General features: G+C 36.6%; 1 protein-coding gene across 1 annotated transcript; it reads left to right on the forward strand.

Annotated features, from left to right (window-relative positions):
• The first annotated feature begins 7,573 nt into the window (after positions 1–7,573).
• On the forward strand, positions 7,574–8,612 carry LOC143629623 (uncharacterized). The gene is made up of 2 exons (XM_077098852.1): positions 7,574–7,927; positions 8,140–8,612. Exons 1-2 carry the CDS (start codon positions 7,698–7,700, stop codon positions 8,453–8,455), a joined length of 546 nt encoding a protein of 181 aa, XP_076954967.1. The 5' UTR covers positions 7,574–7,697; the 3' UTR covers positions 8,456–8,612.
• The last annotated feature ends 4,421 nt before the right edge of the window (positions 8,613–13,033 follow it).

The raw sequence follows: 13,033 nt of genomic DNA on the forward strand, positions 1-13,033 counted from the left end.
CGCAACCGTCTTCCAACCACCGCATTTAGGAAGCTGGGAGGTGGTAACGGCCGAGGCGGCAATGGATGGTTCATAGGAAGGGGAAACACAAAATTTGGAGCAGTCCTGTTAAGGATAAACTCCTCCCGAGGACCCAACTTCTGCCAAAAGAGCATCTTCGTACCCTCAGGTGAGGGCTGCAACAACAACTGTGGGTCATCCACCTCGGCAAAAAACCAGCACGGTTGTTAGAAAAATACAAAACGTGTAAACACACCTATACAACACTGGCTCATTACCTTGACCACCGTTCTAAATGTAAGGGACCATCATCGCATCGCCCCAGATGCAATGCATCCCAAATTGCACTAGCGCACTATCCGGATAAGGTCGAAGAGGGGAAAGGCTGGCCTGTAAAGTGTTAAATGAGTCTGGCCCAGAGTATGGGACTGGTTTTGGTTCTGGAAGTTCTTTGCCCTCCGCAAAGTGCATCACATGAGGACTCACGTGCGCAGTGACGTAGAAAAAAACGCTCTTCCACTCATGCAAGTTCTTGGGCGTGTCAATATCGCTGGCTTTGGCGCTAGAACGGGTAAACACTTTATACCAACCCTTGGAGTGGCGTCAATGGTAGAAATTCATCAACTTGTCAGCCGATGGGGTAATACCCAGGCAGTGAAAGGTATACTAAAAATGGAGAAGGCGCGTCATCCTGAGAGGATGTATTTGGGTCAAGTGCAACCCAAACACATCCAAAACCCCCAGCAGGAAACGAGTGATAGGCAACCGGAAGTTGCCAAGGAAGAAGTACTCCCTGTATATGGCAATCTTGCCGGCGGGAGCCTGTTTCACCTTCTTGCTAGGAGCAGGCAGCTCCGGCTCAAACACAAGGTCAAAACAGTAAATCCTGACAACGTCGTCGAAGTCACCACGTGACATCCGACACCCCACAAAAACCATAGTATTGTTCTTCTTAGAACTCTTCTCATTATCAGACTGGAAAGAACCTACCATACTGGAAAAAGCATGGAAAAACTATGAAGATCGCTGGAAAGAAAGAAAGTATATGATGGAAGAGAAATATTTTCAAAGGAAGATGAATAGAGGAAAAGGAAGGCACGACACCTCCTTTATACTCATCGCAATTAATGATGGGGAGTAAAATCGAGACTGATGAGACAGACGAACCAATCAGAATGTAACATGCAAAGGATATGGCAGAAAATGTGTTGCAGCTTGGCGCGTCAACGGGATTCTCGCCCACGCTCCTGACACAGACGAAAAAGCTGCATGCAGGATGTAACCGTCGTCAAACTTGACAAATCAACCGCTCCTTTATCCTGACATTCATTGAACTCATGTTTCCCCATAAATAACACGTGTCACTTACAATATTATCACAGAACTTCCCGTCATGGGACGGTTTACAATATCCACTCGCCGAAATAGGCTCCGCCAAGGGACGGTTGTCCATAACCTCCCGCAAAAATAGGCTCCGCCAAGGGACGGTACTCAATAACCTCCTGCCAAAATAGGCTCCACCAAGGGACGGTTGACAATAACCTCCCGCTAAAATAGGATCCGCCAAGGGACGGTTAATAACCTCCCGCCAAAATAGGGTCCGCCAAGGGACGGTTGTCAATAACATCTCGCCAAAATAGGCTCCGCCAAGGGACGGTTACCAATAACCTCCTGCCAAAATAGCCTCTGCCAAGGGATGGTTGTCAATATCCTCCCGCTAAAATAGGCTCCTCCACGGGCCGGTTTATAATAACCTCCCGCCAAAATAGGCTCCGCCAAGGGACGGTTGACAATAACCTCCCGCCAACAGAAGGCTAAAGGTGTGAAACAACCCCCCCATAAAATGTCCGAAATACAATCAGTCCACAATCCCCCTTATTTAAAAGGGAAACAATTGACTAGGGGGACTTGTAGAGGTAGGGTACTAAACCCACCCCTAAACACAAGATATATACACCCTCCGGTTATAAGGTCCAGACGCCATGCAGCAACCATGGCGTCAAAGCGATGAATGATATGTCCTCATATAACAAACACTCGCTGACACCTCGAGAATGGAAGGGCCAAAGATCTCCACGAGCATGGTAAGAAAAGGAAGGATATTCATTGTAAATGACGCCCAATCAATAAGGGACGAACAACACTTAGTTAATAATACTACATAGTACGACATGTCAACATCAAATGAGCACGATGTCTATTTAATAATCATCAAGGAAAAATGGAGTGGATTCTTTATCTTAGATGGTAAACTTCATATAATTGAATTACTCGTTTAGAATTTCTCTTCTTGTCACCTATATATTATATATTAGTATTTACATTTTATAAAATGTTTGAAAATCAACCCAAAATGATTAAAACTCTCCGATTACATTAAAACGAAGATTTATTATTGGAAATATTTGTGTCCACTGATTGATACTTGGTTCTTACCAATACTATTCTACACATACGATAGGTATACTTGCCTATTTTGTGTGTGTTTAGTTTCACTAGAAACCACTTTTATAAATTTAAAAAACGATCTTGTGCAAAGCTAAATCTCCAACCCATTACAATATTATTTTACAAGCACGTGCACAACACATCAAGTTTTTGACGCCGTTGCCGGGACACGGTACGTTTATATCATGAAAAACACTTCGGTCATTGTAAAGACGAACTATAAAAAATATGAAAACAAAGTCTAAGAAAATCGTTTAACCGGCAAATAAAGCATGTAAAGCTAACTCTTGTCCAAGTTTAGTGTTTAAAAATATAGTTTGTTAAATATTTTAATTAATTGAAAAATGTAAATTAAGAAAATAACTACCATTATTATTTATGGAATTGTCTAGCAGTGATTTAGTTGTTATAATAATTAATAAAATATTTTAATGTTAAATAGTAAATTGAATAGTAAGTTTGTGAGTATGAATCAATCCTTTTTTTAATATATAAAATAATATATATTCTATTTTCTCCTTTGGTGTTAGGTGAATCCAGTTTACCAAAATGACGCGATGATACTAAAATCACAACAATTGTTTTCGATGAAATTATGTTATATTTCTTTTTAGTACATCTGATCCAACATTAGATCTTGCTCTCATTCTAACGATATCATGTTATAAGGAAACACTATTGGAAAAATAAATATTGATCAACTACCAGCATGGACATGATTGGCCTAGCAGTATTAGAGTATTATAATGACTTGTTTTTCTAAATGGCGAGCGTTCAAGTTCTATAATTATAAAAAAGTTATAATTTAGAAGTACAGTTAGATTGTATGTGAATTATCGTTCTAAAAACAACTAACATATGTACGGACATAGCAATAATGTGCGGTAGGATGTATGTACATACACCAACCATTCATCTGAATTATCTACCCAAAGTTAAAATTGATCACTAAAACATGTTTTGTGAGAGAATATAAGTGAGGCTGTAGCACTTAGTATTTGCGATTAAGTAGGTTGCGTAGGTGTGTAAGTAGTGATGAGAGAATACAAGTGAGGTTATCGGTAAAAAGAACCTTGAAATATTTGGTATTGGCAAATTAGGAGAGTTCATGTGATCAACTACTAACCCTGGTTCATATTTGCAAATAGCCCTTAATTCTAGTGGGTATTGGCGAATAACCTTCTTATAATGCATTGGTTATTTGTCATTATCAAAAGAAATTAAGGCATGGACCTTATTTGCGAGTTCTATATGGAGTTAAGGCTTGATTGGACCTTATTTGCTAACACTAGGGTATGTTTGGTTGGGAGTAATGGAATGAAAGAGAAATGAAGGAGGAAGGAATAAGGAATAGAATGAGCAATGTAATGAAATGAATCATTGCTATTCTTTTGTATTGCTGGGTGACTGTAAGAATGAAATAAATTATTATATTTTGTTGTTTGGTATCCATAAAAAAATGTATGAATGAAATATAAATACTAAAAATTCTACTATCTCAAAATATATATTTTTTTTTAAAAAATATGGCAACGGCGACATGGTGGTGATGGCGATCAAGCGGTAGGGACGGTGTTGGCGGTGACGCTGATGGTGGTGGTGGTAGCACCGGTGGTCAAATGGTGATGATGATGGTAGTGGTGGTGGTGATGACGGTGGTGATCAGACAACGACAATGGTGGTGGTGGTCACCGGCAACAGTGGTGACAATGGTTGTGGTGGCTAAGGTGACAGTGGTAGGGGTGATGCTGGTGGCGGTTAGGTGGTGGTCATGTGTAGGTGGTGGTGGTGATTGTTGTCAGGTGGCAATGTTGAAAAAGTATGGTGGAAGATGAATGAAATAAAATGAAAAAAGGTAGGCGGGGGGGGGGGGGGGGGGGGAGGGGGGTGTTTTGATACGATAAGATTCCATGTGTAATCGTTAATTTCATTCTGCCGAGTAACCAAACACCACTTTTTGTTTCTCTCATAATGTGTCATTTCATTCCCTCTGTTGTTAATGCATATCAAACACTACCTAAGAATCATTACTTACAACATTAGTGGTCCACCTCAAACACTTAAAAAAATCATTACTTACAACATTAGTGGTCCACCTCAAACACTTAAAAAATATGTTAATCGCCAATGTTAACTGCTACGACCCCATATGTGTTAAATAAAAAAAAACCTGTGCCACCAAGTGATTAGAACCCTAAATACAGTATTAATTATATAAAAAATTCCATAAAATCAAAATTTAAATTCGAATTTATTTTTCAAATTTATTTTGATAAAAACTTTGAGGTTTTCCTAGAATAATTCAGTTAAACCACTATAAAAGGTGTTAATTTACCGAATTTCTTTTTTCTAATGTATGCTTCTCTACGTTTTTTCGTGGATCTACAAGTTGTTCTTAACAAATATATTCACAAGATACAAAGAGTTTGTAAAAATGTTAAAAGGTTTTAAAATAACTTATTTAGCCCTCTAATTACTTATAACTTTTACAATATTTATTCTCTACGTTTTCTTTCAACTAAAACCCACTAGGGATCAGTTTATCTTTAAAAGTTAGTAAGCAACAATTATGTAAAGTTTTTATTATGAACACCATAATTGCATATGAGAGAATCATAGAAAGAGGGTATAATCATAGAAAGAGGGTATTGAAAATGAAATCGGATGCTTGAAAATGACACAAGATATCATGTTAATAATCACAAAATGGCTTTTTATCGGTGTTCTAACCGTTATTCATGTAAAGCTTAAGTAGCGTTTGGTATATAGAAATGACAAAGATAACTGAATGATTTATTGCGTTGGGAAGAAAAACAGTGATTTTTGGTTGCTCAATGCAATGAATTCATCCATTACATATGGAATCCTATTCCATCAAAACCATTTTTTCCTACCTTTTTTTTCATTTAATTTCTCTTTCACCCTACTTTCTCAACAAAACCACCACACCTGACCGCCGTCACCACCACCAACTCCGCCACAACAGTTGTCGCCACGCCACTACCACCACCACCTTACCACTGGGGCTGCCACCAACGTCGTTGTAACCACTGCAACCATTGTCACCGCCGCCGCCTGATCGCCACCGCCACCACCACTGTCGCTTCCTGACCACCACCATCGTCACTGCCACCCTACCATCGCCATCCCTACCACCGCCACCGCTACCACCACCACCATCGCCACCGCCACCAACATTTTTGTCGCCGGGGCTACCACCACCGTCGCCATTGCATCTTTTTCTTGTTTGTTTGGTAAAACAATATTTTGAGATAGAAGTGTTATTATTATTTTTATTTCATTCTCACACTTTTCTTAATACCAAACAATATAAAACAATAATTCATTTCATTCCTATATGTTAACCAAACAAGACAAATGAATCATAATGATCAGATTCATTTCTTTGTACATTTTATTCTTTCTCCCATTCTATTTTTCATTTATTTCACTACATCCAACCAAACATACTCTTAATGTTAACGTGACGCTACGTGTAACATGAAAAACTCTCAAAATGTGGTGGGGAAAAAAAAAGAAACACTTAACATGTATAAACCTAAGAGGTTGCTTTTTCAAGAATATTTTCTTTTCAGGAAATAGAAAAAGAAAATAATGAGTGAACAAAAAATAACTCATTAGAGGTTTGTTATTTTTCTTAGAAGTAAAAAAGTCTCTTAAACTAATAACGATATATTAAAATCTTTATCTTGTAAAATGTATACGGAAAAAAAATAGTAAACTAAATTTTATATATTAAAGTCCCTTTAAACATGTTTAAAGTATATGTGATGTTTTAGTCTTAAATAGTAACTCGTCAAATTTGATAAAATGACACTCATTAAAATTTTATATTATTTTATTTTGATTAATTTGACATTTAACAAATGATTAATACTCCATTAGAATTGTGAAAATTGGACATATATCTCACAATATAAGTTTGGAGATTTTAATGTATAAAACTTAGTTTTACTATTTCTAACATATAACTTATATAAGTTGAAAGTTTAATACATCAAAATTAATTTAAAGTTAGTTTAATTTTATATTTGGAAAACATGTGTTTTTGAGAATATATATATTCAGGAAAGGGCGTAAATAATGGTCCGGCTGTTTCTGTCTTTTGGTAACGGGGAACAATTTATAGGTAGCCGACTAATATCCTTCGTTGTAGCAGCCTTATCCTAGGAATTTATTTAACGTAGTCTGGAAATAATCTCGTTGACCAAAATTCAACACGCTTTAAGACTCGAGATGCCACCGCCCCATTTTCCTTTTCTTCTTATTATTTTAAATTTTAAATTATTTTTTAATTAGTGTCATTGTTAGTCCCTCACATTATATAAGATCAGCATGTAGACCCCCTATATTATCATGGATTAGATTAAAATAACATAACATCATTTTTGTTAAAACATTATCTAGGAAATAAACAACTATAGTAGTGGATTTAAGGTTATAATTAGCATACTCTATGTATACTCATTCACCTCCCATTAAAATCTAACCTTCACCATTCAATAGAGTTTAATTTAAACCGGTAAAGATCACCGTGATATCAACTTTTATCTAAGAGTTTAAAGATTGTCATAATTTTCCCTTAATAAGGTAGGGATCATGCTGATTCATCCTTTTTCATAAGTATGAAAGAGTGATCCGCAATCTTCTCACTTTCAAGGATCACCTTTGGTAGCAATATTTACTCACATATAAGAGTTTTGCAATGAGTGTCACTGACACTATGTCTCTTTTGAACTTTTTATATCTTGATCTCTCAGATAAGTGTATTGCCCGGATAGCTATGTTTTATTCATTTTCCTTTCGGAGAAAAGGAGACCGGTTGCAAATACAAGGCATTTTAACCATAACAGCCAATACAATAAAAGTCGTACATGGACTCTCTTTAACATTAGGAGGGCCCTGGTGCCGTTTAACCATAACTTAGGTGCATATGTGTAACCATCCCACACCTAATAATCAAACACCGTACGTTGTGTCTTTCTGAGTTGTGTCGTTCAAACCAAATAAATTGGGCCCCACCAAATATAGAAGTGGATAACACCGAATATTTTCTTTGCCCACTACAAAAATAACAACCATAAATAATTAATCACGCACATCCCACTTGTACCCTTATCCTCTCACCCTTTAAAACCATCCTCCTCATCTCTCACCTTAACCATAAAGTCAAAACTTGAAGTTGAGTTTGAAGGGTTCAAGACTTTAATAAGATTATAAGAGAAAGCATGATGATGAAGATGCATATGGAGATGGGTTCTTCTTCATTAGATCAAGATAACAAGATTGGGATCATGGGCTATGATGAGGAAGATGATTCATATTCCTCGGATGTTTCGAGTGTGGTGTCTTCAGATAATGAATCTGACGATGAATTTGATCAAACCAATTCTTCTTCCAAGGATAACAATCATGTCTTAGGAAACATGTCCGATCTACTTCAACAACTTCCACCCAAGTAAGTTAATATGTTTCTTAACTAGGAAAACTAAGTACCCTAGATCCACAAAAATTAAGATAGGTTGTTTTTATATAAGGAACCCGGCCTGTCTTGATATGCAAGATTATTTATTTTCCACCCTGAATTTTTCTTCCAGATCCGTCTTTGTTCTAAAAATATATAGATCTTGAATCTGTTCTTATATATTTTTATGTTTGATGTATTTACAGGAAAGGGTTATCCAAGCACTTTCAAGGGAAATCACAATCTTTCACATCTTTATCAAAAGTGACATGTTTAGAAGATCTAGCTAAACCAGAAAACCCATACAACATGAGGATGAAATCGTGCAAAAGTTACGTGGCATTATCAAGAGTTCTTCCACCTCCCACACGAAGTGCATCATCTTCCAAGCTTTTCACAAAATCAACATCAAGATCTACTTGTTCTTCACTCAGCAATAGCAGGCCACCTACTCATCCATCTCATACCAATGGTGCCACAAGTGCTTCTGGTTTCTCAAATCAAACACCTTTGTTTGTTTGAGGTAATCATGTTAGATTCGCTTGATTCGTTGTCGTCTGGATTCTTGGCTTTTAGGATGCTCGAAAGGGCGTTTTGAAGAGGGAATGTTATTCAGGAGACGCATTCGTGTATTTGAGTTACAAACTTACAATACAAGACAATCATTTGTATATATTAATTGTAGATTTGTTTTATGCGTTTTGACTTAGGTGCTCTTTTTTTTCTTAAGATATAAAATGTGTGTATTCTACTGACCATATCTGCCTTTAGAAGATGTGGACCAAATCTTTGTAGTCTGTAATGAGAAGATTGTTTGTTTTTTAACGTATGTGGGCTGCTAAATCAGTTTCTACAAATAAATAAATAAAATACATTAGTGGGTTTTAACTTCTGTGACGGTGCAATTGATGTCAAATGGCATTAGGGAAGAAGATTTCTCAGAGGACATGAAAAAGACCCGAGAATCACGGATTATACCCAAAACTGCCTAAAGTTCTAAACCAAGGTCGGCAACAAACCAAGTTACCATCTATTACCCAAACCCAATCATACCTTAAACTTTTGCCCATCCTAACAAATAATTATAAAAAGAAATCACAACATGCACTAGATCTATGAATAAAAAGCACGCAATAGAGTAAACGGAGTCCACTATCCCAAACCAGATCCACTCCCAAATCACCAACGGAATATTCCTCCAATCTCCGCCGGAATATTCACCAAACCCACCACCAGAAAATGTCGTACAACAACAACAACGAACGTGACACCATCCCCTTAAACCAATCCTCCCAATCCGACATTGACGAGATTGAAACCCTAATGCACTCTTCTACGGCCACCGTCCCATCTATACCGCCATGTCATCCAAATACGATGAATCCCAAAACCCATCATCCGACAACCTTAAAACCCCTGAACTAAACGACCCTGATCAAGAAAACATGAATCAAACACAACAAGAATATGAAGTAGAAGAAGAATTTGGGTTTTGTTTGTTTACCGACAGGTGTGTGGTGACCGACGGGTGTGGGGTGGTCGAGTGGTGTGGTCAAGGTGGTGGAGGAGAAGGTGGAGGTGGAGAGAGTGAAGAAATAATGTTTAGGTTTGAATGAAGCTAGGTTATAAGAGGTTTGAAGATCTTTGAAGCTTATGATCCATGCATGTTTCAAAAAGACCACGCGCAGATGTTTTTTTAATTAAATGTCTTCCGAAAAACAAACACACTGCAGACCTAAACGTCTGCGCATGGTCTGTGCGTCGCAAACAAAAGAGCTAAGGAAGAGCTTCTAAGAAAAAACAAACACCTCCTTATGGTTATCGAATTTTTGAAATGGGTAATTGGTTAAAGAAAAAAGGAAAATGTTTTAAATACCTTGACCGTACCAAAATAAAATGGCTTGTAGATCCTAAAATAATGTTTTGCGCCCAATAATTATGAGATTATCAGGTCCAATCCTATTTTATAAGGATAATATTTTTAAGAGAAAATTATGATTTGCGTCCCTGTGAAATATGGTCGAGAGACCATTGGACAACTGAATCTTAAATCACTCGTACTGATTCCTTGTAGTTTCTCGGTGGGTATGGCCCTGCCGTCAGTTAATCAAGCGTTGACCGTTTAGTGACAAGGGTACTTTAGTAATTTGATAAATATCTAGTATAAATTCCAGCGCGTTGTCACTAAACACGTTAAACTGATATGTTCAGATGCTTAGAAAGTTCAACATGACAAAGGGGTCATCAACAAACATCAACCCCAAATAAATAATCTACATCCTCCCCCCCCCCCCCCCCCCCCACAAAATAAATAATATACATCTCCGTAGCCAACAATCTCAAAATAAAACCACAATATTAATAATGCATATCTTCAAGAATACTTTTGTAGTTTCTTTCTCCTACACTCAGTTAAAATGCCCAAAATAAGTAAACAGAACTGGGTAAGAACGGAGTCATTAGCTAAAAGAAATAGCAATGGAAAGACAATAACAATAAGAGTAAGATGTATCATGTGAATTAAAAGAGACTCAGACTTGTAGGTCCTGCTAACCAAAATTGGTTGTCTTGCTAAAATTAATAAATATTTATCAAAGTTAATAGTCGAAACAATATCAACTTCAGTGTATTGTCATGATAAGAAGATAGTCACAAACTTATACTAAACACATAATGATATAAACAATTACTATTGAAATATCTATTTATATAACTACTTACAACTATAACGTTAACCTAATAATATTGAACCTTTCAAGTCAAATACAATTATGTAAACTTCAAACTTACCGTATAATATATATTATATGCTTTAAATAACATTCTACATGCCAATTTCAAAACCTAAACACCTAAAACTACTGTATCAGATTGTATCTTCATCCTAAACCCTCTAGGAATGTTTAAATCACCAATTAACATATGCAAACTACAATTCGATCAGTTGCGACTGAATTTAAATCATCTAAACACAACCAATCGAAATCAAAGTTAAGGAGGACTGAAATCAAAGATAAGACCATTCGAATCACAAAATTAATAGAATACATGTACTATTGGAAGTCAAATGTTCATATAACACAATGTAGAAAGCATAGAAATAATAAAAATACAACACCAATGCATAACTTCAATGTCAAAAAACATGTTTTAAGATTTTTATGCATGTTTTGTTATAATCATAGAATTCATTCATTTCATTATGTTGCATAAAAAACAAGTTTATGGAGATGGACCAAAAGACGTAATTTGAATTGGAAAATAATGACATGACATATTCAATATTAGATAGTTAATTACATGTTGCTATAAACTTATAATTCACATCCATCTCACCTTCTCCATAAACATCACCATAGTGCACTCAACAATGAATTTTTAGACTAAAAACTAAAGTCAAAATGAAACTCTTAAGTCATTCTGATATGCATATCCCTCAATTGACACCCTAATTTCAAAGTTCAAATTCCCCCAATTGTGAAATTAGAAACCCTAGCATTCACATAAAGTAAACAATTTAACTAAGATTGAAGATATCATTAAATCAAGAAGAGATACGATGGTTACTCTAGAGAGTGGAAAAGTTTACAGAATGATAGATTTTGGCGGCTATCGACTTTTTCGCTCAACGAATAGCGTTCATCGATTTTGGTGGCTGCCAGAAAGCTCATGGCAAAGTTAGAATCACCACGCGTTGCCGGTATAGAAGGACGGATGCGCCGTCGGCAACAACGGACAATACCACAATTTCTGTCTCTAAAAACGATTGAGAACTCAAATCCCACGACTGTTGTCACACCCTCAATTTTCGACTAACGAGGTTTTACCGTGAGGCGCGTGACATACCAGGATCTAGCCATATGTCATAACGAACAACCAATTTATAATGGAAAATATTTAAATATTATTGCTCATCATAAATGAGGTAAGTACATTTACAATAAAGGTTTTACATTTGCGGAAGCGTATAATTTATGAAAACACTTAAAAACCCAGAGTGTGTGTCAAGACGCCCACACATAACATTTCATTAAAGACTTCCAGCATAATTCGATGCTTAGTGGGATCCATGCATCCTACACTCATTTCAACTTTGCACGTGCACCTTAAACACCTGAGAAAGACATGCTTAAACGGGTCAACACAACGGTTGGTGAGTTCACAGGTTTGAATTTAAAAACAAGTTTGTCAAACAATCCATTTAGTAAGTAAACAGTGTAAGTAGTAAAGCATGGATAATGTATGCATTAGTAATACCGCTAGTTAATTACGCTAGCAATCATGTTACATTAGTGTGAGTTCCATTGTGATCGAGGCTGACTTGTTAGTTTGTTTGCCACCCACGGAGTCTAATATAAGACTAGTGCATATTGCGTTCCAAGTAAATGAAACGCCCGATGACTCCCTCAACTGAGAGCCCCGAGGGGGTTTGTCAAACCCAGTAGTACTACCTTTCATTACCGAGCCAATGTATAATCGTTAACGGTCTAATGTGCATGGGGGACTTCAGTATAAGTTCACAATGTACACATGAGGTATTAAAAAGTCTACAATATCCAAAAAGTTTGTATGTTGCATGCTTTCCCCCAAAAGGAGTAAATAAAAAGTGGGGTAATGAAACTCACCTCGAATGCGGTTCCAATTGAAAGTCAACTGCTTAAGTCAAAGTTGTTCTAGTGCCTAAATCATACAAACACTATAAGTATTTGCTAAACGATTCCTAGAACCCTTAGTATCCAAACAATTCCCTTGTTTATTTGAAGTTTGACCAAAGTTTGACTTTTTGTTGACTTTGATCAAAGTTTGACTTTTGTTGACTTTGACCAAAGTTTGACTTTCGTTTGACTTTTGACCAAAAGGTCCAAGTTGTTGACCTTTGACTAAAAGTCCAAGTCTCGATGACCGAAGACTAAAAATTGTGTTTTGTTGACCGTTGACCAAAATGTTGACCTTTGACCAAAATGTTGACGACGGTCCAAAATGTTGACCGACGGCCTGTTGGTGACTTTTGACTAACTTGTTAGACTTAGAATGATTACATGATGTTCCTAGTCACAAGTTAACAATAATCAAGTAATGTGCACTTTCCATATAATCCTA

The sequence above is a fragment of the Bidens hawaiensis genome, unplaced genomic scaffold (genome assembly GCF_021521415.1).
Source record: "Bidens hawaiensis isolate Kalapana, Puna unplaced genomic scaffold, B.hawaiensis_p1.1 tig00005359_1, whole genome shotgun sequence".
Classification (NCBI taxonomy): domain Eukaryota; kingdom Viridiplantae; phylum Streptophyta; class Magnoliopsida; order Asterales; family Asteraceae; genus Bidens; species Bidens hawaiensis.

Excerpts from the sequence above, each read along its gene's own strand:
- LOC143629623 (XM_077098852.1), top strand. The coding sequence starts at position 7,698 with ATGATGATGAAGATGCATATGGAGATGGGTTCTTCTTCATTAGATCAA. Across the intron at positions 7,928-8,139 it reads CTTCAACAACTTCCACCCAA|GAAAGGGTTATCCAAGCACT; the intron begins GTAAGTTAATAT and ends ATGTATTTACAG.